Source organism: Eurypyga helias, unplaced genomic scaffold, assembly GCF_000690775.1.
Source record: "Eurypyga helias isolate BGI_N326 unplaced genomic scaffold, ASM69077v1 scaffold11425, whole genome shotgun sequence".
Lineage (NCBI taxonomy): Eukaryota > Metazoa > Chordata > Aves > Eurypygiformes > Eurypygidae > Eurypyga > Eurypyga helias.
The window spans coordinates 58,544-85,148 of record NW_010250906.1 but is presented as its reverse complement, the minus strand read 5'-3'; the positions used below and the strand labels follow the sequence as shown (position 1 = coordinate 85,148).

Sequence of the window (26,605 nt, the reverse complement as noted above, 5' to 3'; positions counted from 1 at the left end):
CCATCCTATCATTCTATGATTCTATTTCATGACATCATTATATATATAATTCTTGAAAGTATTATATGTGTATATATACCTTGCAGAATGCTTTTTTATATTTCTATATATATGAATAACTGTCCTGTGAGGAAATTGATATTTCTGACAGGCTGGTAACACAGCTTAATGCTCTTGTGATCCCTGGAACACACGAAATGTATTTGTTCTTCTATTTTATCAGTGTGAGGAAGATCCTTATTTCCACATACATTTATTTGAATCTCTAGTGATAGTGGGATTGTAACTTTAACTGTGCTGATGACTGACGGTGTTTTTAGAGAGAATATAACCGGGTGTGAAGACCCCGTTGAACAAGAGTATAACAGGTGCCGCAACGGGGCAGTGCAGGTCAGCAGTTGAGCGTAGCAGCACTCCAAACTCCACCTGAAGTGTATGAGAATGTCATGGTATTTCGGATAAATTGACTTGAACTTCAGCGCGCAGTTAGAGCGGCGCTGGTGCGGTGCCTCTCGCGCCGTTACACGCTCGGTCCGGTGGAGCTGCTCTGCTTTACACGGCTGCGCTGAGGTTGGGTGAAACTTGCTGCCTTGGAACTTTTTAGTAGGTGCTGAGGTTTTAGTGGTGATGCTTAACATGTGCAGGCTTCCACCGTGCTCTTCCCTTCAGCTACACCTCCCCAGTACATGTACTGGGAGGGCGTGGGAGCTGTCAGGTCTGCAATCTGAGCAGTTTCCCTGTTGGCATCACTGGGAGAGTGTCCATCCATCCATCCTTCTTTTTTTAAAAGGACCCATCGTAAGGTTTGCACAAAAGAAGTTATCGTTCGGCAACTTAAATTCATTGTCTTCAGTGAAACAGTTCAGTGCAGGACAAGCGCTACAGCCCACGCTACTGTTTTGTTTGCAGAGTCGTCTGAAGGAAGCTGTGCAGTTGTTGGAGGATTACAAACACGGGACTCTGCCCCCAGGAGTCACCAACAAAGAGGTAAGAGAAAAAAGCCTTGTGTTAAATTTCTACTTCCTGCAGTCTCAAGGAGGGAGGGTGAGGTGACATTTGAGGCTGCGTCTGCAGTCCGGTGCGCTACTACGGGGCTTTTTTGGTATTTCTGCTGGTAAAGTCCCGTACTGGCGCTGTTCAGCCGATTGCTGACTGCTGCAGCGTTGCTCCTGGTCCCTTGCAGCTCGACTGCCGGTGTCTTACAGTGAAGCTGGGTTGTTCTGAAGTTCCCACGTTATAAATGTTGCTGAACACAGGTGATAGCAAGGGGCTGGCAGGACAAGGATACACATTTTTTACTTAGAATAAGTAGAAAGTTGGGGGTTTCTGACTTGCAGAGTTGTCGATTGCCTGCGGCCAACCCTATTGCTTTTCCTTCTCTTGCAAAGTGTCCTTGCGAGATTAAAAAAAGGCAATTTTCTTCTTTCAGCTGAAGGAAACCTTGCTGTCAGTCCTGTAGGTTCTGCTACCGGCAACTGTGTTGCAGCAGACCCCTCTCCTACTGTGTTTGTTATAATAATTGCCATTCCTTCTCTGAAAAAAATGTTATTTGGGCTACTTAACCCCCTGGATGTCCTCGTGTTGTAGATTATACCATCAGTAGTGGTCCTGTTTGCTGCGTGATGTTCCTGGTGTTGGGATGGAAGCTGAAGGAGGTTGTGGAAGCCCCACTGATGCGAAGGTTTTAGCAGAGTTCAGGCAGTTGCTGAGAGATGCTGGTCATTTTTGGTAGAACTTGGTTCTGCTTTGGGACAGAGGGATGGGCTGGGTGATGTCTCCAAGACCCTGTCAGTCCTGCTTCCTGGACTTTGGTCTGGTATTCATCTATATGAACACATGAAGCTTTGGGAAGCAGAGATGAGTATTGCAGAGGGGCTAGACTGCTTTGTGAGCCTTTTCCCTCCACATCGGTAGCATGAAACAATGATCATCGATCTTCTGTGGGTACTACCCCAAACTCTTCCTGAGTTGTCCGTGTGTGGACATTTGACCCTAACGCCGACACAGGGCCTTGTTTTTTGCGGTGTGTGTTTGTGCAGCTAGCCCAAAAGACTTCAATCCTACGTAATTTAGCGTGACATAAAGAACAGCGTGAACTGATGGGTAGACCGGCTTCAGGAGCCGTAAGAAGTGGCTCTGCTGAAGGACCGGCGCATCTCCCAAGTGAACAGTGATGGAAATGGCAGAGAGCTCTTCTCCCACGCCCTGTATTTCAGATAACCACTTTTATGGGGTATTTCCCGGTTCATATGTGATAATTCCTTCTCATGAAAGACAATATAGCAGGTAACTGAAGAAAATTGAGATTTGCCTTCATTTTTGAAAGTGTCTTTGTGTAGTGGGTGTTGCTTTGGGAGAGGCATGGCTTCAACAAAAAACAAAGAGGAAGTACCCCTCGCTGCACGGTATGCAGTAGGAGGCATTGCTCTCCTGGTCTTTTGATGTCACTGTGTTCTTTCAACTGTAATCTGATGGTAAGAAAAAAAGAACCCGGGGTTGAGGAAAGGAGAAAAGCAAAGAATGATGCAGCAGCAGATGACTCAGTTCCCATCTGCCTTCAGGCAGATGAAATACAAGTCATTTGCTGTCGCAAACCACGCAGACTTTTGACCTACATTTTGGGTTTGCTTAGTGAGAAACCTAGGAAATACCCCAAGTTCATTCAGAATCGTGCTGAGAGAGCGAACAGGAGTACCGCGTTTCCCATTTCCTTCAGGCATGACAGCGTACGCGGGAGGTGAACCTTCTTGTGCAAGTTGGAGGGTCTTAAGTGTAAAATAAAGGTATCGGGTGGAGGAGGAGGGAGAAAATGATGTCAAAAATGCCTTTCCTAGAGAAATGTTAGCACATCAGTGTAAAAAATAATTTTTTTTTTAGTAAAATCTTCACGCAGATCACTTTGATCACAGTGTCAATTATGTTAGAAGGGTTTATGTAGTTTTGCTGACTGCAGGATAGTGTAGCTCTCCCAGTGGAATTGCAGCATGAGCTTGCTATTGTATTTAACTGAACTTTACCATGTTAATTAAGCCAACTGCAGGGAGAGGTGTGCAAGCTATGATCCCAGCAAGGCTGTGAGACTTGAGTGTTCACTCAGGATACCACAACCACTCTTAAAAAGATGGAAGGGGCCTGAAAGCAGATGACAATCAGTGCTTGGGCTGCAGCAGGACAGGAGCAACTGCAATTTTGAAGCAGACGAAGCTGCCTTGTTAACTTGGAGAAAGGATCCACGAAGCTAGCAGATCCTTCTTCGCTCCTGGGGTTGGTTGGCCGTAATGAAACGGGAGGTTGAGCTACCAGGGTTAAATTGGGCAATGAAAGCATCAAATGCTGCTTCACACTCTTGTGGTCCATCTGGGTGAAGGTGAATGGGAACTTCTGACCAGGTTAAGCGGGAGCGTCCCAGCATGGCATGATGGGTTGGCCAGCTTTTGGGTCATGATGGTGAATGTGCCTCAAGGGATGCCTGAGAACCTCAAGTCCCTTTTGTCTGAATGCTCCTCTTCTCCCCAGTGTGCTCTTGAATGAACCTTAATAAACTACGTGCCTGCAAACGGCTGCAGTGAAGCAGGTGAAATCTTCAAACTGTGGCTGTCGATTATCTGTTGTGAGAGCATGATTATCACCAAAGGGCTGAATATCTTTATCTTCTCAAGCAGAGCCACCAGTTCAGGAAAAACTCCCGTAGGAGGGCATTACTTTGTGGTTTTAAGCTGTGGAATTGAAAGCTGCAGTTAATCATTGCACACACAGATCTTCTTACGTGCTTTTTCTCTGCGTCAAAGGTGATCTTTGTAGTCTTTTATTGGCATTCGTTGTTTCCATCCCTTGGGGCATCTTCTGGTCATGCAGCTCACATGGTATTGTTTTGCCTTTGTGTTTACTGCTGTGCTGCAGTCACAAAATGAACACCAAACTTCCAGCTTTGCCAATAATGACCATTTCTACCGAAGAACTGAAAGGCTCAGAATGGGGTTTCATTGAATGCTAAGGTTGTGGTGACATCAGGCATTGGGTATTTCTCACACTGATGAGCCCAATGCTCTCCTTCCCTCTTCTGAGAGGAAGATCTAACCGTAAATCTGATGGAAACAGGGCTGACTGCTGGCTCTGCATGGGGGACGTAGGGCTGGATGCAGCTCTCGGTGTGTCCTGTCAAATTGGCACTCTGAGCATCGGTTGTTTTCTAACTCCAAGGGCAGAAAGGTGGAGGGGGGCATGCGGGGAGATCTGGGTAGCTGGCAAGCTTGCCAGTGTGGAATTAAATACAAGCCTGCCAGATATATACAGCTCTAAGTGCCTCCTTAATTCCTGGGGTGTTTGCAGAACATACAATGCGCCGGTTGATTGCTTTGGGGGAGGAGAAACATCTCACTTGCGTAGATATCGCCCCGAATTTTCTACCGGTGAGCCAAAGATGCGTGGAGATACATTATTTTTTTTTTTGCTTTCTTAAAGCTAAGTCCCACCATTTTTATGGCTTTTCTGTGCACAGCTATCTGCAGAATGGACTCTGGCTACAAGGTGTTAACAATTTGCAGTTGTTCCAGTGCTAATACGGGAAAGGGATTCGATGCAGCTCTGGAGAGGTGCCCACTTTGTGGCTCACACGCATGGGTTGATGTTGGAATAGAAGCCCGAGCCGTCCGATATTTTACATAGGTGATAAGAGTGTCTCACCCACCTCTGATGCATTGATGAAGTTGCCACGTGCTGGCAGAAGACCAGCAGATGAGAGAGAATTTGAGTTTTGACTGTTGTTTTTTTACCCCTCCTCGAGTGTGAACAGAGCTAATCACCTCGTGTACACTGTGGGCAAGAAGTGCACACTGAAGTAGTGACTTGGCTCATCTGACGTGGTAACGCAGTTGTATCTGCGAGAGGCTAATTCTCTCTGTTACTCATCCAGAAGGCTGGGTGGAACTTCATGTGATGCTCAAGAGAGAAGCACTCAACTTTATCTCCTTCCTTTAAGAGCTGATTCAGGTTTGGTTGCCAGAGCCCCTTAGAGATGCAGTTGCTACCCTCAGGCTTTTCAGACGTGGATTTGGTGTGGCACGTGCGTAGAAGAGATGCCTGAGTGGCCTTCTAGGCTTCATAGTCAGAATTAAAATCACGATCAACTTAGAAGCCTTTAAAAATAAGTTTGGGCAGAGTTTTAATGCATTAGCTTTCTAAAAACCCAACCCCCTCCCCTCCAAATATCAGCTTTGAGATCAAGAAGACAAGTTGTTTTGACAGAGTTGTTTCACTGATCTCCTGACTGATCCACTTCTGTGGTACGGTGCGTTTGACAGTGTTCAAATTCCCTTTTTTTTTCCTCATTCAGAAATTCGTGGTTCTCATGAAGGATGGCAGGCAGTAGCTGAAAGCATAACAACAGCTCAGCACAATCTGAAATGGTTTCACCACATGAAAAATGGAAAATATAAAAGCCTAAAGCTATGTAACGTCAAGTATCTCCTCCACACTTATCTTCTTGACAGGGTTCTTGCAGAAGAGAAAGATTCACTCTACATTTTCAGAGCAGATTTTTCAAAATGAGTTGAAATGGAACAATTATGGACTATCTAAAGAAAAAAAAAAACATCTGAAGAGCCATAATCAGCTAAAAAAAAAAAAATAGACCCATAATCATACTTTTCTCCAGTTCCCTATGAGCGTTCTCTAAGCCAGTTTCCAGAATAAATGCTGCTTCGCTCCACTTTTTCTCTCTGAGATGATTCACGGACACCAGCACTGCCAACACCTACATCTCTTCCACTTTCAGGTCTCTTGCTCTCCTCCAGTAGCTCTGTACTTGCTCTTCAACTGGAGCGATTTCACTGCTCGGGGAAAATGACCATTAACTCAAGGTGGTAAAAACTTATTTCTTTGGCATCATTAGCAAAAATGAAGAATTGATCTCTTAACTGTCAATAGCTGCTAGACTGCTGATAGCTTTTTACTGGGGGAAACTATAGGGTTTTTTCCTATGCTGGAAAAGTGTTGTAAACCCATGATTTTTATTGTAGGTGTATCAAGTATGTGCTCAGCAAAACAGAGAGCAAATAGCTGCTTGATGAGTATTTCTTCAGTGCTGTGTGTTTGAGCAAAAAACCATGCTCCAAACTCAACCTCATCAGCTTCGCTTATTTACCCAAATTTTTCTTTGAATTTTAGATACGAAGACTTGGTTTTTATTAGATATGAAGTTGGGTGTTTCAAACTCTACTTGTTAAAACCCCACCAACCCAAACCGCCCCGTGTAGTGGAAATACCTAACCCTAATTAATCCCCCTCTCTGACAGGCTTTTAGGATTTCGTGATTTTTCTCAAAATGAGACGTTGGGAACACGACCGTTTGGGGTGTATTTCTGGTCTCTTGGTTGTTTGGGTTAGATATTTTAACAGGACGGGAGAGCATGGCTGGGGGACATATGCCCTGAAGGCCTTGGGGAGGTTTGGTCTCCCAGTGAGGGATTTTTTAGTGGTTGTGTGTCTCCGCGTTGGATGGTTGAACTCCCACAGATCCAAAACTGTGTGATGGAAGAAACACCAGTGTCTTATAATGGTTTGGAAATACAAAATTTACTGTGAAAACTTCAAGAGAACTGGAGAGTTTAGTAAACTTTTATTGCTTGGTTCTGTTTGGTGCCTGCATCCGTCGTGGTCCCGCTGCAGAGGGCAAGTGCATTGGAAGTGCTAGCATGTCATCTGATGGTGTGATCCCCTTTCCTCTCCTGGTTCTGGAGGAACCTAAGAAGTAGTAGGATCCTTAGAAGGTGGGGAAAAATGGAAACATGTAGAATTCCTGTTGATGGGAGTAGCTGGTTCAGTTGTCACTTAAGTCCGGTCTTTTCCAGCCCCAGGTACTGTTGTGTGATCACCCTTCCGTGAGGATTTCTTTCTCTCGTGTGTTCTTTGCACTTTGTTCTCCTCATTTAAGCACTCTTTCGTTATGCTTAAGCAACCTTTTTAGCTTGCATTCCTTACAGACTGCTCTGCAGCAAGAGATGTGCTAAAGCCCACTGCCGCAAGCCGTTGTTAATGACGGTTTCTGCCGGCGGCTCCCGGGGTTGGCAGGATCCGGCCCTTCGCACGAAGCTCTGGTGGCTGGTGCAATCTGCGAGTGGGTAGGTGAAAATGACACACACAAGTGCACTGGGAGCCAATTTGCAGCAGAAGGTATAGACTGTAACATATCCAATTCTAAACAGGGCAGGCAATTCCCCAAACTGCCTCCTGGAGGGAATCTCCACTGGAGTAAAAAGGTTTCATTTGAGGGAATACTTTCGCCTAAAAAAAACAGGGGCAGTAAAAATATCAGCCTGATAAACAAGACTGAAGAGCCAGCTTGCTTAAGAGGGGACGTTTTCTCTAGCTTGGGAGTGTCGGTGCTGAGGTTTAGCCTCAAACCAAAAAGGCTGTACTGACTGCAGGGCATAACGATGTGGCTTTTGTCCTTTATCCTCAGGCTTCTTTCACTGATTAGTAGGATTGCATCTGTGTGTGTGAGTCCCTTTCCCAACCTGTCCAACAGACCAGCACAGATTGGAGGAACAGATTGATGCTGGCATGTCAGCAGTGGTAAAAGTTAAGAGAAGCAGCACTCGGCGGCTATCAGATACAGAGAGACTTAATTCGCTCCCGCTTTACGACACAGCTGCTTTTTACTGTGTGAGATTTGTGTGTGTGTGCTCAGTGCTGCAGAAACGTGCATGGCAGAAAAGCCCTTTTAACGGCCGGTGAACATCGGATGTGGGTAATAGTGCTGAGGCACCAAAGATCTGCCTTGGAGAGACTGCAGAAAGGTATCAGTGCTGGGGAGATTTCATCATGAACCTTAGGCTGCTCTTTTCTTTCAGCTTTTCCCCTAAAAAGCCTTATACTTTTATTTTCTCTGCTAGGATTCCCTGCAGTAATTCCATACTTGAACCATGTTGCGGGCATGCCCAGCAAAACATGTCCTTTCCGTTGTGCGCTGAATCATTTTTGCCTTTGAAATTGGGGTAGAAATAGCTGCTGAGCTATCAGCCGAATATTACTTGTTCATCAGCCTAATACCATTCCAAATAGCAGCTGGGCTGCTGCTGTTCAGTATTTGGAGCGATATTAGGCACGTGAACAAATCAGGATCAGAGCCCTGATTTACCCATTTGTAGACTCATACCACTCTGTCCTAAAACCTTAGTGTCCAAACAAGACGTAGAGCACAGTCGTAAGAAATACGGCAATGAAGGTTCGTCGTCCCCTTCTACCTCCCCTCGGTCCTGATCGCCGACTGGCACCCCGGCTTCTCCCTGTGGGCCTGCCAGCAGAGAGAGGTAAAGAGCCACAGAATAGCAGAAGTATCTGAGGGTGCTTCCTCTGCACTGAACAAGGGCTCTCCAGAATGAGTGATGCGCAAGGTTTTTCTCTTTTAACGCCAGCGTGGGGCCAATAAGAGGTTTAAAAACTTGTGTAATTAACTCAGTGCAACCCTCGTGCACATGCAGCTGTTAGTCGTACGGAGATGACTGTCCTCAAATGTGCACCCACAATAAAGATGGAACCTATTACATTTATCATTCCTCGAACTTTATCTGTGAACTGGTACAAACTTGTTCTGTGCCCAGAATATTGCGAGGGAAAGTGTGATGCCATGGCAGCGTGAGCTGATCTAAGTCAGCACTGCCACGTCTCTGCCTCCTCTCCTCCCGGCCATGTGTTCCCACCTCCTTGCTCGCTTGCACTGGCACAGCTGGTTCAGAGAGCTGATCTTAATAAAAACTAAAGCTCCCTTCCCCCACTCCCAAAATGCTTCATTTTTTTTGACTTGAGCAGCTCCCTAGATTTTCTGTCTGCTCTGTGGGGAGGGATGGGGAGGGTGTGGGACATGTACCAGTTTGAGCAGCTGAAGGTATGTCTGTGATGGAGGTAGGAAGTTAATCTGGTTTTTTGACTTGAGCAGCTCCCTAGATTTTCTGTCTGCTCTGTGGGGAGGGATGGGGAGGGTGTGGGACATGTACCAGTTTGAGCAGCTGAAGGAGGTAGGAAATTAATCTGTGTCTGTGATGGAGGTAGGAAATTAATCTGGGTTTTATAAGACCAAAACTAAACATCTTGAGCTGTGGATGATTTGCTGAGTAAAATCCTTCTAGCTCCGAGACACGAGGTGTTTAGATTTTTGATCCGTCCGGATCTCCCTCTCGGTCTGCCGTAGGAGCGAGGGCTAATTTCGTCTGGGAGGGGACCTCAGGAGCTCATCTGGTCCAACACAGGTCTCTAGAATTCCTGTTGGAAATCTGTCCGTTTACTTATAGACGCATGTTAAGGTGCCTGAATATCTATTCGTTAGGAATCAGGCCGGCAGAGTGACAGCTCTGTTGCCCAATTTTGTACCCTTAGAAACTCTACCCTGAAAGCTTCACCCCTTCAGCGTGAAGGGGGTGGTTGGAGGAAGGAAAAAACAAATTAAAAAATTAAACGCAAACGGAGTGATCTGTAGCGAGAGGAAAAATGCAGCTTTTTGAGATTGTCCCTTGGAGACAGACACTTGCTATTCTCCAGCCAGCCCCTTCCTGCGAGCGTTGGCGGAGCATGAACTGTGGTGTGTCAGTTGTGACTTCTCACTCTTCAGCCTTTCCAAATGCAGTTTTGGCAACTTGCTGTTTTGAAACTGTTTCATTTCTTCCCCATTAGTATCAGTGAAGTGAAAAGAGGCTCACCAGCTTAATGGGCATATATTTATTGCTGTGTTCTTTCTTCAATCATGTTAGCAGCGGGAAGAGCCGCTCATGCTGTCCCAGACACAGCAGAGAACAATGAATCTATCAGAGTCTAAACAGCATCCCTTTTGGAGAATAATAGCTTTTCTTAACAGTGTTGATGAAGAGCGAAGAGGTCCATTTGCAGTAAACTGTACTCTTTTTTTTCCCTGGTCTCTTGCAGGATACGATAAAAGGTAGATATATCTGTTGTCCTGCTGCTTCCTTTTCCTTGCGGGAAAGTAGCCTGTTTGCTGGGCCAGGGGCTGAACTTGGACCTTCTCTCTTCTACAGTCTAAATACTCTTTCTGACATTGAGATGGGTCAAACATTTTAGGCATCGTTTCCAGACGGCCGGGTACCTAGGGAGCTTGGTGGAAGTGTCGTAGGTTCAGCACCTTAACAAAGCCATGCTAAATGCTCTTGTTGATGGTCTTACCCAGCTACAGACCGGCTTTGCTTCACCTCATGTTTGAGGATTAAGAGGGTTTATCTAAATCCACATCTAGATAACAAATTGAATTAGGTTCGTAAACTCTGTGTGGCTAAAATGAGCTGAATCCCACCTGATCTTGGGTGACCCAGTTGGATTAGCAAGCCTGGTTCCCAAAGCTGTACTGTAACCCTGTGGTGGCATTGAAGTCTGTCTGCAGCCCTGGTGCAAGTCATGTTTTTCTGTGCGGGCTTCTTATTCTGCTGAAGTCTTTCCAGCGGAATGCTGTGAGGATTAATTAGTTAATGTTTATTGAGTGCTGCAAAGCTGCAAAGTGTTATTTAAGTGCTGTCTTTTTTTACCAGTCGGGGCTTGATTCTGTTTCCACCTACACTTGGCTTCGTGTCTGTGTAAATCTGCGTATTGCACTGGACTGGTTTCCAGTCCGGTTCCCAGCGCCGAGGCACTTGCCTTGCCGTGCTGCGGGGCAGGCAGGTACCTCAGCCGATGCCCTTCAACGTGTGCATTTGTCCGAAGGTTGTATGGCTCTGCAGATGGGCAGCAGCTCATGATGCTGGTGACTCAACAATGCTTAGGACGGGGAAGGAGTTTTCCATCGGCATCCAAGAAGAGTGGTGTTCTGGTGCCTCTTCTACTGACTTATTTCAGTACCAGCTGCAGGGCAGAAAACGTATAGATAGATACCCCTTGTGATTTATCCCACACTTTGGGTCATTTGGGCTTTATCTCCTTAGAGCTAAAACCTTTTTAACCTACAGATTATTAGGAGCAGGGTTGAAGAGGTCCATCGGAGAAATTCCTACTGGGGAGCATGGGTAGACAGTGGTTTATGTTACCCTATTTTCCATAATAATCACTAAAGCCAGACATCAGATTCCATATATATTATCAGGTGGGGTTAGGCACATCAGTCAGGTTTAAGACCTTTGGGTAACATTAAACATGGAACCAAAAGGTCTGGGATTCCACCACTGTAAATCTATAAACCTTGCGAAAAGCGTTCAGCCCTAACTCAGCTTGTGCTGTGCGCTTGTTCCTGTGTTAAATATCACTTTGCAAGAAGTGGGATTTTGGGACTGAAGCTGGAGAGAAGTGGGAGAAAGCCACGCAAAGCATGAGTGATCACGCTCTTAGGGGGAAGAGTAGGGGTGGAGAGCGAAGCAGAACACATTGTAGCTCTGTTGGGCTGCACCAAACTGCCTTGAGTTTGGCACTGATGTTTAATTTTAGTGAAATACTAAAAAAAAGATACTTATTTGTCTTCATGTTACCTGCTAAGAGGTTCTGGGGATGCTGCCTGGAGTGGACCAACAACCTTAAATGCCTTTAACTAGGAAGGCAGTAAGGAGAAATGTAGTGCTGTTGGACAGTGCCAGTGCGGGCTCTTGGGAGGTCTTCATCCGTGACCCTGTAAACTTAAACACAATAAAAAAATCTCAGAAACATAGTGAAATAATAGAGAAGTCATACCAATGAGAAGTTGTCTGGGATGGACCTCCTGTTTCGCCAAGCAGGGATTCCGTGGTGAGGCCATGGGCGGATGTTCTCCTCTAGCTGCGTTCCCTGCAGACTCTACCTTCTTGCCAAAGGGCTGCGAATGGAAATGTCCCAGGGTACTGCTGTCCCAGGGTACTGCTGGCAAAACTGCGAGTTTTCCAAGGTGTTTTACCTCATAATGAAGGTCAGTCTGTGCTAACCCTGCTGATGGGATGGGCTGGAGCTGCTGCTGAGTACTTCTGGTTCAGGCTGGTGGCCCTGCGGAAGGACCGGATCTGCTCAGCTAGGTTTGTGAGAGATCTCTTTGGAAAAAGTGTAATGCTGAAGTCCGGGATCCTAACAGTTCTAAAATAAAATCTTGAACTTTCCTCAAATTCCCACTGGAATCCAAAGGAACTGTATCTTTGTAGGCCAGGCTGAAATTGGTATGAGCTGCAGATGCTTTATGCTTTGGGGTGTTTTTACATAGAATCACAAACTGGTTTGGATTGAAGGGACCTTAAAGCCCACCCAGTCCCAGTCTTGGCCATGGGCAGGGACACCTTCCACTAGACCAGGTTGCTCCAAGCCTCATCCAGCCTGGCCTTGGACACTTCCAGGGATGGGGCATCCACAGCTTCTCTGGGCAACCTGTCCCAGTGCCTCCCCACCCTCTCCGGGAAGAATTTCTTCCTGATGTCCAATCTCAATCTCCCTCTTTCAGTTTAAACCCCTTACCCCCTGTCCTGTCACTACAGACCCTTGGGAAAAGTCCCCCCCAGCTTTGGTGTCTCCCCCCAGGCACTGGAAGGGGCTTTAAGGTCTCCCCAGAGCCTTCCCTTCTCCAGGCTGACCCCCCCAACTCTCCCAGCCTGTCCCCATGGCAGAGGGGCTCCAGCCCTCAGAGCATCTCCGTGGCCTCCTCTGGACTCTCCAACAGCTCTGTGTCCTTCAGCTGTTGGGAAGCCGTCAAGCTAAACCCAATTTGAGCTGGAACTAATTATGTGGGTGCCATCTCAGAGTCAGCGGAGAGAAGCAAGCGCTTCCAGAGTGCGGATTGTCCAGCCTGCACTGGTCGTCCTGCTGCGGTGAGTTGAAGTGCCTGTTTCCTGCCCACTGACGTAAAGGGAATCCAGAGGGTTTGCTGCAGTAGGTGTTTATTATGTCGTGGACATCTGTTCGAGGGGTGAGTCCCACCTCTGGTGTCTTGCTCCATATAATTTCAACAATTGGTATTATTGGAGAGGGGGTCTGGTTTTGGAGGCTGTCCCTCTGAGTGGCCACACGCCCGAAAGCAGCGTGCTTTTCTTCTTCAGAACGAGCTTTGCTGCATCACCTGTTCTGCTCCCAACACCCAGTATTTGGAATTCAGTGTGGGAGAGATAACCTAAGCTTTACTTTAATAAACCTTGCAACTCCCGGAGCGTGAATCTCCTGGCAGTTTCAGATGGAGTGCAAACTCCTGGCTGTTACCTTATTAAAATCAAGATTTCGTGGGTGCAGGTGGGATCTCGTGAAAGGGTGAGAACCTCCCTGATGGAGCAGGAAGGGGACAAGCAGGTTTTGAGATGAAACTTTGGACTGGACAGGTGAAATAAATTAACTAAAACCACTCATTTTGAGGATTTCCTCTTCAACTTTGTCCTTACTAGGGGACTTTTGCACACTGTTTTGAGTGGTGATGGTGCAAGGTCTAGCACAGGTAGGCCACTTAGTCTTTGCAGGACTTAAACCACTGTGTGTTCTCTTACATATGGGGCTCATCTACCACGTGACTCCTCATTAGCTCTCCGAAAATAACTGTGCCTTGTCATTGCACGTGTTAACCAGTAAGGGCTTTTCTCCGTAGAGTTACTCCTGACGTGGCATTTCCAGAGCACGCACCCGTGGATGTAAGATCATTCCAGTGTCTGCTGCTGTGTTGTGCGAGGGACTCGGATCCTGTCGGCACGTAGGGTCGGGCAGGGAAGCGTTAGAGCATCTATTACAGATTCCCAACACCAAGTCTGCCTCGGTGCCTCCAGTGAGTGAGTGTGGGGAGGGGGTTGCTGGCAATGCCATGGGAGTGGGCAGTGCGAATCTGTCACTGCTTTCCTGACCTTAGGCACTTGAGGCCAACTTCAGCGCTGTAGTAGGTGGTCTGGATAGAGCAACACTGATTGTGTAGGGTAGAGCTGGCCGCTTGTTTTAGCAGCGTTGGAGCTTGCTGTAAACAAGGGTGAACAGTTTGTAAACGCGGTTTTCTAATCGGAGTGAAACTTCGTGCACGGGAGAAAAAACCCAAATCCCGTCTTTGAGTCTAGGACCATGAAATCTCACTGTGTTTAATAGCAGGGAAGTTAATCTCTTAAGAATAACTGGTACCCTTTGTACTGTTTTTAGGGTGGCAGGTGTTAGCTAATAGTTTGGGGCTGGATATATTCTTGAAATAAAGACTTTTTTTGGAAAGCTATCTCTGAGCTGTGATTCTGCTGCTAAATAAGGAATGGCAATGATTGTCCTGTCAACCAAAGATCAGATCTACTCCCCAGGAATTATTCCAGGCTCCAGCTCCTTCCCGCAGCTTTGGTTCTCTTCAGCTTGTGGAGGTCTTTGGTACCCTTCCTTAAACGTCATAAGCACGTATTATTTCTGTGCTACTGGGTTCAGTTCAGGAGGTCAGGGTTTTAAATCGGTCTGCTGTGGGTGGTGAGCGAATGGGTGAGGATCTCAATCTCGAAAAATTGTAGAAAAAACCAAAATCCTGTGGCGAACGGATGGAAATCTCATCCATGAGTCCAGTGCCCTGAAAAGCTGATTCTGGGAGCGCTCGCAAACGGGCCTGGAGCTGATTCTTCCACGACCGTGAAGGACATCTCCATGAAGCAGAGCCTGGGCTGCTTTAGTGTAAAGCCATGTAGGAGCAGGTTTGGTTCTTGCACCCAGATTTGAATGGTGGCAAAACCCCTGTGTGGCTTTGAGCCGGTAATGTAGAGCCAAACTGATGTGAAGGAAGGTCATCTATTCCAGGAGGCCCACCCAGTATACACCAACTATCTTTAGAGATTGTGTACCTAAATCTAACTTAGACTGAGCACGAACCTGGAGTCGTTCCACTTGCTCCGGTGAAGATGCTTTGGATTCACGCTAGCGTAAATGAGATCAAAATCTGGCTGCTTCTCGAAGATGGCCGGAGAGAGCGTGAATGAAATCCCCAGCAGAACCAGAGACTTGCTCTCAGAAACGAGCCCTTCAGCCGGCAGGACTCGTCAGAGTGCTGGAGCTACTGAAAAACGCTGCAGACAGAAAATGAATTAGAGGATACAAAAGTGAAAATGAGCTGGCAGAATCTTTAGGTGACTCATCAGGTGCATCTTGTAAAGTCTCTTTCTGAGAAGTAATGAAATCGCATGTTCTAACAATATTTGTGCTGCAGCAGGAAAATGCATAAATATTGGGATCAATTAATGAAATTAGATAATTTGACCAAAAAAGCCATAGCGCTGGCTCAGAAACCATCCCTCTTCCTTTTTGCTAGTCTCAGTGCTTGCAGTTGGAGAGGAAAATCCTGTGGTTTCATTTCACATCTAAGATACACGAGACCCGGGCACCCACAGGGTTGCTGGGATGCTTTGAATAGTCACCCACAGCTTCAGGACTTCCACTTTCACCCCATGGAAGTTCTCGAGCCAGTGGGAAGGCAGGTGAGAAAAGCCCTGGTAGCTGTCTGGGCATGCAGCCTCCCACCCTTTGGATTTTAGGGTAGACACATCCTGTCTCTGCCAACCTCAAAGATTGTCTCTTCGTGTCCCTCAACCTCTGTTTTCAACTGTAAAATGGAGAATAATGATTTTCCTTAAAAAGGGGGATTTTCCTCAGGAAAGAGCCCTGTGGATATGTGCATCAGCCCGTGACATTTAGATATTCCAGTAACTCACTGCACGCAGTGGAGTTCATCATGGAACTTCAGTTCTGGAGTGAGAGTCGAATTCAGAGTGAAATACAGGGGTTGCTGGTATCAGTGGGTCAATTTATGCTATTTATAATACAGTAATTATCTTATTCCAGTGGTTATTTAATGGATTGATATTTGGGGAAGGCACTAAACTTCAGGTGAAGAAGAATGGAGGAACGGGGCTTGATTTATACGTAATTTATGCTATAATAATGATAAAATCTTAACTGCGAATGCCTGCATAGCAGGATATACGCCCGGTGCTCGGGTAGGTATCTGGTGGGTGATGGTGAGCGCTCGGTGCGAAAAGAGCTACCGTCGCCATCGGATTTATCAGCAGCACGAGCAGAGCTCCTCAGGTTAGCCTACCCTTGGTTTGGCACTGGTACAACTGTTGGAATAATTTGTCTGGTTTCTGGCGTCCTCCACTCAAGAGGATGTTGACAAATTGGAAAGATGCACAAGAGCCACGAGGGTGGTTAAAAGATTGGCAAACACCCCTTGCCAACGAAACAGCCAGTCTCCTGGCTCAGATGGATCCTGTATTTTCGCTGTCTTGAAGCGGAGGTTAAAGGATGGCTTTAGCAGCTCCGAGTACCTGCGTGAAGCGCAAAAATAGACAGCACGGGAGGCTGTCAGACAGGGGTGTAACGCACGCCGGTGCCTGGAAGTCGAAGCCGTACTTGAGCTGAACGGAAGAGTTTTTAATAGTAAAAGCAATGATCTGTTGTGATATTTTACAGGAGTCTTGGTTTTTCATCCATCCCTAGAATTATATACATCAAAATGGGGATTTTTTCGGCAATCATCATTTGCATTTAGGTGTAATTCAGGGAGGCAAACCCTCTGGCTTTGTTAAGCAGTGAGCAAACGGTGGGTTTATGCAACTGCCAGGGCATCTCTTGATGTCGTGCCCTTACTCATGAGCTCTACCTGCACCTCACGCAGGAGCACGTTCCTCCGTGCTCGTGGATCTCCGCTGTCTGAGCCCGATTTGGGGGGTTTCGATGCTGCAGAATTACAGCCAGTAAATAACAGCAGGCGCTCAGCAGAGTTTTAAATGAGGTTTAATTTTTTTTCCTCTTCACGAGCATTTTTCGGTGTGTTTCCCTTCTCGTGAAAAATGAAGGCGAGTGGCTGGCTTATCCTGAATCCAGCTTTTATTTGAAGAGATACTACTTATATTTCCTTGCAGGGCTTGCTCCACCTTTGTTCTCCAGCAAGCCTCGATTTGCACAGGAAGCTCATCCAAGGGGAGACTGTGCTAAATTTACCATGAGGTCTACGTGCGGCAGAGTTACCGAGATAATTCTCCGTTTGTAAAGCTTTATAGCAGAGCGTGAAGTCTGGCTGTTGTTCTTCGTACCGTTCAGTTCCCTAAAGAATGTCTTCTCTGCCTTGCTGGTCTCACTGGCCACGCAGATTCGAAGGAGCCTGGTGTGTGTAAAGGATCTTTAAATACATCCTGGAAGGATGCAGAAAACAAGCCTGTTTTAAAGCAGTCCCTCGCATTCGTTTACTACAGCAGCTAAAAGCTGAATATTTGGGGTTTGGTATAAAAGTACACTGCTTGTTTTTTAAATACAATGTTCTGTTTTATTTTTCTAGCTGTGGGGAGCTCAAAAAATAAAGCAGGTAATAAGCTTCTTTAAATATTTCGCTATTGTTTTCAACTGTTGCTGCTTTTTTCCTTTCTGCTAAGCGATGCTGTCCTCTTCTCCATTACTGACTTTGCCAATTGCTGTTTTGTCTTGCCACAGAAATGTAAATGCAGAGAACACTGTTGCCACCAAAGAGTCTGATTTTTTTTTTGGTGTATTTATATATTTTGATGTCTTCATTTTCTCCTTCCTGTCTAGTCAAGAGATTTCTTGTCTCCAGCCTTTTGAAAATAGTTTGACAGTTCTTTGGTAAGGCTTGTAACTGTGTCGTACCTTCTTCCTCTGCAGTCCCGCATCGCTTGGGGATTGATTTTCCAACCCCAGTCAGTCAATGCCTGTGCAACCTCCTGGGCTTGTTGTAAAATTTGGTGAAAATGGGCCAAGTGAGCTTTGTTGTCTGTTTGGGAGTGAAACAGATTTAGGATTTCCATGGAGGTTGGTACCTTTGGCTGAGAAGCTGCGGGTACACATGAAGACTGAATTATCCAGCAAATCCAAATCACATGGCACGCAAGAGGATTTTATTTGGGTCACCCTTATGGTGACAACCGTAGCGGACCACACCTGCCTGTTTTTACCCTGACTCAGCCAGATCCTGAAGCCATGTTTCAGGTTTCCTGCGTCGTGCTGTGCGGGCTCGTGCAGACGGGGAAGATGTTCCCCAGGACGAATCCCTCCGTGGATAAGCCACATGAGTCCTTACGAGTGGCATAAAGTGATTTACACCCTTGATGCCTCCTGAGCAGACAGTCCTGTCCTCCCATCCCTCTGCCACAGCAAGGGCTTTCCCTTTCTTCCATAGGGCAGTTTCAGCCAGGATATTCAGCTGGAGATGCTGAAAAGAGGCAGGGACAGCAGACAGGTTGCCCTTTTCCCCTCCTAAATCTGCATTTCCCCCTCGGGGGTTCAGGTACAGTGGTGGGTGGCCTTTGGGGACATTATAGTACCAATGAAGAGCCACTTTCTGTATCTCAGATCAAATTATTTACTTCTAAATTAGTAACTTAGTCTGAATGATTTAATGAGAGGGGCAAGCAGTGGCAGGAGGAGGTTTTGTGGGGGCTGCTGAGCAGTAACTGCCTCTGGTCGGAGCTGCAGAAGCAAGGAGGGTGCCGAGACACACAAAGTCCCCCTGTACTCTCGGGTTTGTAGAGGCTGAGTGCTGGCTTCGCTGCGCCTTGCCAACTGTTGCCGTGCCTTCACCACCTCCGTTTGACTCTCTTACAGGCCATCATCCATCCCGACACAAATGAGACCATCTTCATGCCTTTCCGAATGTCAGGTATAGTATGTCCCAATTGGGCCATCATTAATTTGACAGGGAATTTGTACAAAATGTGGTCGTTATTTTTCTCCTGTTTTTGCATTGCATCTTGTAAACATTTAGACCAAGATGAGAAAGTAATTCAAATGCCAAAATCCTTTTGCAAGAGAGAATTAGGATCCTAAATGCCTGTGCGAGATCGAATGCTTAATATTTTCCTTCAAGCTAATATCCTTGCTGGCTTTTTTGGGGTATCCATCACTAAAATAATAAAAATGAAGTAAAATAGGCATTTTAACATTGTAGTAAACAACAAAGCTTGATGCCCAATGAGCAGCTCAGAGTTTTACTCTCCAGGAGAGAATAGGTTAAACCTTATTTTTCCATGTTCAGTGGTACTTAATAGCCACGGCATTGGGACCTCAGGAAGGATCAGCTTGTCCATGACTTAGCTGGGCTGCTTAATTATTAAATTGTCACCTCCTCCTTCCCATTTCGGGGTGTCCCTCTGCCACGCACAGGTCTGCAGCTACCTCTGCGTCGGAAACATCTTCACCTCAGTACTGGGGAAAGGGGAAAAATAACAGAGCTGGGGGGTTTTGTTCTCCGTTTCTCTGAAGAAGGATGATGTTGAGGGTGAAGTGGAAGGGAGAAAAGCCAAGACTCTCTGCTTTCCTGCCTTGTTCTGCATTTTTTTTATATAGTTTTTCTTCCTTTCTGGTCTTCGCCCTTTCTAACTGTAAATTGGATCCATGAGGCTTAATTCAGTAATATTGGTAAAATGCACTGAGACCTTCTAGTGGAAGTCATAGAGATGAGTTATAATTAGCATAAAAATTGGCAGACTTAGCAGGGGAAAAATGTGAAGCATTTGATTTTTGTGGCGCTCCGTAAGATTTGGGGTAAAAGCTTCTCTCTAATACAGAGAGCTTTAACTTAGACCTATGATTAAAATAGTCCCTTTTTCCTCCATAATGCAACTATAATTTCTTCAGTTTATACCCTGTTTCTTTTTCTACTGACCCAGGAAAGAAATGAGCTCTCTTGGTATACAGTCACTAGTGGAGAGGTTGATAAAGCAGATGGTGAAAGAGGGAGGTCCCACCTCTGGTGGTATGGTCCTGCTCCTTAACTGGCATGGGCTCTGCAGCTTGTTAGGTCATAAATCACAGGGTGGTTTGGGCTGGAAGGGACCTTAAAGACCATCTAGTTCCAACCCCCCTGCCATGGGCAGGGACACCTTCCACTAGACCAGGTTGCTCCAAGCCTCATCCAGCCTGGCCTTGGACACTTCCAGGGATGGGGCATCCACAGCTTCTCTGGGCCACCTGTCCCACTGCCTCCCGCCACTCTCTGGGAAGGCTTTCTTCCTGCTATCCAATCTCAATCTCTCTCTTGCTGTTTAAACCCGTTACCCCTTGTCCTGTCAATCCCTGCCCTTGTAAAAAGTCCCCCCCAGCGTTCTCGTTGGCCCCTTCAGATCCTGGACATGTCGGTGGCTTCACGCGTGCCTTTGGCGCGCTGTCCTGGTGGGACCAGGCTCAACGTGGGGCACAGAAAGCTGGAGAGTGTTCTCCCGGGTTAGCAAGGGTAGGTTGTGGGAGGGTCTGGTGAGCAACAGCGCTGGCACGAGGGAGGGAACAGATTGTGTGACTGAGCCTGGGAAGGGGGGCAGGATCTCCCCCTTTCCGTGGCAGCAAGCCATTAGGTCAGCTCAGCACTGCCGTGGCAGCATCCCGCTCCTCCCGGTCTGGGCCGAGCAGCTCCTGGTCTGAGCTGTCATCCCTCAGCTTCTGCTGATGTGAGTTTTGCCGGCTGCCCAGCCCTGCTCAACAACACAATGCCCTCCGAATTCTAGTGTCGTGTACTGGCACCAACTGGGTTTACCGGCGTTAGCTTTAGGGTCTACATGTTACAACTGATGGTTGGAGTTGGTGATCTTAAAGGTCTTTTACAACCAAAACAATTCTATGATAACTTTCAGGGAAACTCTTAGACCGCAACCCGAGGGAAGCAAACAGAGGATGTGAAGGAGATCAGTCAAAAAAACCAGGAGGCCTGTTGTTGTTTGGTGTGTCAGGTGTATGTTCACGGATGTCCCCGTGGTGGTACGGAGCTGGTGGGAGCGAGTGGTGCCCGCCGTGCCAGGTGTGGCTTCTGCCCTTAACTGGTGGATCTCTTAGATGTAATTTTTTTCCATCCCAAAACCGCTATTAAAATGCACGTATCTCTCTTTTTTTAATAGGTTACATTCCCTTTGGAACACCTATCGTAAGTATTTTAACATCTCTCCCTGCTTTGTCTGCGAGTACCAAGAAATGCAGTTTTTAGCACTCGCGGGCAGTTCTCCCGGTTCCACCTTACCTCCTCGCGACGCGTTCACGCAGGGTTTCCACCTTTCCCATCGCATGGTGGCGGGGCCTTCGTCGTGTAAAGCCTGCCCTACTGCCGCTGTGCTCCAGGTTATTTCTCTGTTCAGGGGGGGTCGCCCAGCCCCCTGCAACATCTTCAGCCTTATCCTTCCTTTCTGGAAAGGGAAGACCAAGACGAGCTCATTGCCTGCAAAACGCAACTTCTGCAACTCTTGGATTTCATCTTTGGGCACTTATTTTTTGGTTTTCATTTGCGTGTTTTACAAGTTGCTTCCTGAGCGTGATGAGCTACAGCACGGCGAGGCTGGTGTCGTGCGCTCTCGTTTTGATTAATTAAAATGGCGAGTGCTTCCCGTGGGGTTATTGCTGAGGGCGGTTTTAGTTTGTGCTTGTGATGGTGAAATTTGTAAGCATTTGGGGGCTCTCCACAGCGAAAGCCAGGAGATAATTCTGTCTTCCTTCCTAATGGTGAAACCTCAGCTTGTTTTCAGGAGCAGGAAAGATTAATTAACCCCATTTTATGAATGGGGAAACCGAGGCACACGGTTTTGCCCGAAGTTGGTGCCAGAAGGTAGTTGGTCCTCCTAGCTGCCAGCTCTTGGCTCAGCTTATTAGATCACGCCTATTAAAGTGGCTGAAGGAGCAAAATCTGCTAAATTTAATCCTCCTAAAGCCAGCGGACCCTGGTATAGTCCTCGCCCAAAGGTAACGGTCCTTGCCCAGGCGGCGGTAGCGGGGCTGCTAGCACCTAGAGGCAGAAACCGTGGCGGCTGTTGGTATTTGTTGTCACGCGTAAGGGTTTGGTGGTAACTTTGTATGGGGCATTTTGAAAGAAAAGGTTAAACAAAAATGAGTTAACGATCAAATTGACAATGAAATCGGCCCAAATCCAGAGCTGTCAGAGGAGCTGAGAGCTGTCAGATGAGCCCAATTTCACTAGCTGTAAAGGATAAACTGGAACCTCTTGTCATTTAAAAAAAAAAAAAAAAACCCAAACGTTTCAAATGTTAAAATTAAAATGTAACATTTATGCCAATCGATCTGTGAAATTTAGTGACAAAATTGGCAGCCTGCTCTAGCATAAAAACAGTTTGAGTCTTGCATTTCACATAGGGGGATGGGATTTCCTCAAGAGAGACTTAATGTGCCTGCGGTGGGCTCTGGCTGCGCGAGGGTGGCTGTCCTCGCCCGCAAAGCCGTGCCGGCACGCCGTTGCGCCCCCGCTAATCGTCCCGGTTGTTGGGGGGGCCAGTTGAACACCCCGCGCAGATTCCAGCAGAGGCGCGATCAGGTTATGTATTAACAGGTTTGCTGCCTATCAGTCAGTACACGAGGCTGCCTGTATCCGCGTGTGGGGTTTTTTCCCCCCCCTCCAGCTAATCCAAAACAATTCAGTATGGTTTAGCTCATCGTGAAAGGGATTAAAGTCTTCCTGAAAATAATAGTTTCTTTTCTGGCCGGAGCAGCTACTCCCCTGACACAAGCAAATCCCGTGGCTCTTTATTCTTTCCCCAAGATGCTTTTTAGACTCTGTCCTTTCCGTGCTCAGGTTTATGGTTCGGCCCCAGAATTGGTTGCAGTGGTGGCGTGGGGACCGGATGGAGAATACGTACACGTAGGGAGAATCTCTCTTTGCCCATCTAGGTTTCAGCCCAGGAGGGGGCACATCCAGCCGCTCGCATTATCTCTTTTCCCTGTAGGGATGAGATATACAGGACGGCTGCTGGGCTGTAGCCTTTTACTCTGGGTTTGTGTTTCATCCCAAGGCTCCAGGGACAAAGACTGATAGGCATGTAGGAAATTCAGCCCAAGACATGGGCAGTGAGGATGGAGCAGTGCTGCTCTTCCCAGCTGCCACCCACAGCTTGAAGCACCTCATTTTCCCCAGCCATTTAAAAATGAGGGAGTCTTGGGGGGGTTTTGAAGTGCACAGAGAAGACGGGGGGGTCAGTGTGGGGTTGTGGATGACTCTTGCTGGTGCACAAGGCAGGACTTGGGGCTTGCAGGAGGAGAGCTCGGAATGCGACCGCGCTGCGAGGCTGCCGAGAGCCGATGAATGCCTGAGCGGCAGCTGTAGCCCTGCCTTTGGGGCCAGCGAAGGGCCGGTCACACCTCGTAGGCAATTAAATCTTGTAGCTAGTACTTTCCTAGTGTTGAGAAGCCTTTTTTATTTTGTTTTCCTTCTTAGTTATTTTTTCCCCTGACAGTAATTAAAAGTGAAACTGTACATTTCTTGACAGACTCTTGCACATATGGAGAGTTTGCATTTAAACGTGCCTCTTTCAGTCATACAGATTTTGGGTGCTCTTTTTTATTTATTTATTTTCCTCTTTTTTTTTTCTCGGCGCTCAGCTTCAGCTGACAATGTAAGTAGCTGCCTGCAGTCTTCCCTCTCCTCCGGAGCCTCATTAGCCCGTTGGCTTCAGGACCGTAAGTCAGCCCTGGGGTGAGGAGGTTCATCGCTTGTTGAATTCGTTTGCCTAAGACCGGCAGCGGAGTAATTAATGACAAGATCCACATATTGAATGGAAGCAGTAAATTAGTGTAACTTGCACAGATTGGCGCTCGGCCAGCGTACAAAGTAGCTGTAACTTCACGAAAGGCTGTAGGAGGAAAAGCTGGAGGAGGAGGAGGAGAAAGGAAAGAAGATGTAAATGAAATCAGGCCTCCCAACCCTATTACCCTTTTGTTTGTTGTTATTTCTCCCTTATGTCCTCAAGCGTAGAAGTTGCCTCCTTTTCAACTGATGCTGCTGCAGATGTGCTTATCCCTCCTTGCGGCAGACTCTCTGTCCTCTAACAGGGAAGTTTTCTTTCTTCTCAGCTTCTTTAGGGTTAAACTTAAAGAATATGGTGCTGAAGACGGTCTGTCTATGGGAATGAACTCACAGCCTTGCCCAGATGCCTCGAAGACATTTCAGTTGACAGGAGTGTCCTGAAAATAAAGATATTTAAATTAAGAGGAGTTATTCAGTGTCTGTACTCTTAACAAAGATGCAAGTGGGATTTTGCAACAAGAATCCCAACTTCTTCAGAAACTGTCAGACACTTAAGGTGCAGGATGGGAGAAGAGGACAATGACATTAGGAAGTATCTCATCTTAACCTGTTTCTTACCCAAGAATTCATCTTCCTGTCCCTGTTTATTGGGTTTGTCACTGAGAATCCACTTGCTTTGCACCCCTTTCCACTCCTTCAGCTTCTTACACTTTAAGAGGACAGATTGCCATAAAACAAAGCAGGAAGGCATCTGGCAGTGCTGTGTTGTGTGTAAGAGACAGGGTCTTTAAGGAATTGCAGAGGGTGTGCCTATGAGGTACACTGAGACAGCCCAAGGATGCTCTCGGGACTGTATAGGCGACATATCTATGTGTGGCCTCAGGTGCTGTGATCTTGCAAAGCCTGTGGCATCTCCCATTCCCACCATGGCCAGATGTGCAGGGACAGGCTGCTGTAAGCCTCTGGGAGACGGCGATCGTCAGCCCGAGCTCATAACCCAAGGAGGAGTTTTTGCAGCTCGGAGTATGACACACCAACAGTTCTCTTAAAACAAAAATCGGGCTCCCAAACAGGAGCACATGTGCTTCCAGGTGGCACTCCTGTCTTCAGATGTTCAAATCGGATTTCTTTCTTGTGCTGGAAACAGTGAGTGTGCCAAAGGAAAATAAGAAAACCCCCTTCAATGCCAAAAGTAACAACTTTGAACTCTTGCATCCATGCAATGTTTGAGTGATACTCCAGAAGGAATTGATGATATTTGAATGAACTAGTCTTTGGAGAGTATCTGCCGCCAGACTCTTTTCAAGATGCGTTGCAAGTAGTAATTAAAGGTGCAAAGCTTTCACGGGCAGCTACGTTACCTGGTTTCACCACTGGGAAGTTGAGAGACAATAGGCTGAAGGGAAATTTAATAACTACAATGAAATAAAGCCATAAATTGAGAGAACTTATCCAAGTCATTGGCAATAAACTTGCTGTTTGAGGGCAAGCCAACAATGCACTTGCTAATGTGAAAAATCTCTTCTCTTGCAGGTTGTTGGTCTTCTCTTACCCAACCAGACGCTGGCATCCACTGTTTTTTGGCAGGTAACACTTGTCTGCCACTGTGCACCAAATGGGTGGAGAACGTGGTGGAAAGGGAACTAGCGGTTGACTTGTGTCTAGAGGACAAAGGGATGCATGCGGCTTTTCTGCACTGTCAGCACTTTAGTTAATGGGGAGATGATGTGGCTGGGTAATCAGGGAGAGGTTTGGTAGGTCTGGAACGGGCTGTGAGCAAACTATTGGGTCTGCTTTCCAGCACCCAGCAGTTTGTGCCATTGCGTGGGAGACATAAAATAGCCTGGAATCTCAAAATCAGCTTTTTGGACCCATTTTGTATATGATTGCACAGTTTGTGCCTCAGTGAAAATGTGGGCCCTGAAGCTCACCTATCTGCTGTGTTGAAGACGCCCTGTCAAGTAGTTGGGATCTTCTTTGGTGAATTCCCATTGGGAGTGCAACGTGTACACCAGGCTGGGTGCAAAGGGAGGCCCCGTGCCCAGGAATTTCGGGAATAGCTGCGCATTGCAAAGGCAAGAACCTCTGTGTTCAGTGCGCTGCAGGGACTTTGGGGGAAAAAAATTATGTGGGGAGGGTTGTTGGTGTTATTTCCCTAATAAAATTCCGGGAATTAAGAATAGGGAGGAAGTGTGCATGTGAATGAGTTACATCCGTAGTAAACACCCCACTTAAGTATAAATCTAGCACTGACTGAAATGAAAGAACACGTTATTTTCAGGCGTATTTTTAGTTGTGAATGTCTTTTTATTGTCTCCGGTGTAAACGATGGTAGAGAATTATGCAGTCAAGAAGTACCAAAGCAGAATGGGATCTGCCTGGGATGTTAGACAGAACTGCAGAACCGAGAATGAATCGGTGTGTGCCAGTAACTGGTGTTTTGGTGGATTTAGCTGGAAGTTCTGACCATGGCTTTACATGCTGGGAGTGGGATAGTGGCTGGAGTCACCTGGAGCTCCTATTCCCACCCTCATAGCGTAGCTGGGAGAAGCTTTCAGCTTTAAAAGGGTGAAATAATCCTTTTAAAACTAGAAAGAATATGTCAAATGCAGAACCCAAATGAGCCTGCTCGAGAGGGAGGTCATAGCAGGCAGTTCCAGCAACCGAAGCCCGCCAGGCTTTGACAAGTGGTTCTTAAACGCTTCCCTCCACCATTCCCGCTAAAGGGCACATGGGTTACTCCTTTCTGAAAAATACAAGTAGGAGGAGCAGCAGCCTAGAGAGACATCACCCAGAAAGATTGGGAGGGTGTCAGGTGGTTACCTGGAAAGATGATGGAGTCAAGAAACGGGTGGTGGGGATGTCTTCAACCCAGAGATGCCTTTAACTCTGGATTAGGGATGGCATCTGAGTGGAATGTCTACATTGCTCCGAGAAGGAGATTCATCTGGGTAAGTAGCATAGGGTTTAGGGATGATGTGTGTCACTGCATTAACAAGCACTGGACCCTACAGGAGCAGTTGTTGCTGGTCCCCAAAACGTGCATGCTTCAGGTTAGCTGAAACGGGTCCTATGGACCTGCTACTGTAGATATGAGCTGTGTGGGGGTTAAAAAAACCCCACATTTGGAAAACTGAGACAGATTTCCAGCACATATTGGCAAGATGATTTTGTGGTTGTTATTATTGTTTAAATGAAACAACAAAGCAAGGCTGG

At 46.8% G+C, this 26,605-nt stretch overlaps 1 protein-coding gene across 1 annotated transcript in view; it reads left to right on the top strand.

Annotated features, from left to right (window-relative positions):
* Positions 1 to 891: 891 nt before the first annotated feature.
* SFXN5 (sideroflexin 5) overlaps positions 892 to 26,605 on the top strand; it is an 80,842-nt gene continuing 55,128 nt past the window's right edge. Inside the window, exons 1-5 of the mRNA XM_010151832.1 lie at positions 892 to 987; positions 17,204 to 17,230; positions 18,484 to 18,538; positions 20,766 to 20,791; positions 24,923 to 24,976. Coding sequence (XP_010150134.1) covers positions 18,520 to 18,538; positions 20,766 to 20,791; positions 24,923 to 24,976 — 99 coding nt within the window. The 5' untranslated portion in view covers positions 892 to 987; positions 17,204 to 17,230; positions 18,484 to 18,519. The remainder of the gene's footprint in view (positions 988 to 17,203; positions 17,231 to 18,483; positions 18,539 to 20,765; positions 20,792 to 24,922; positions 24,977 to 26,605) is intronic.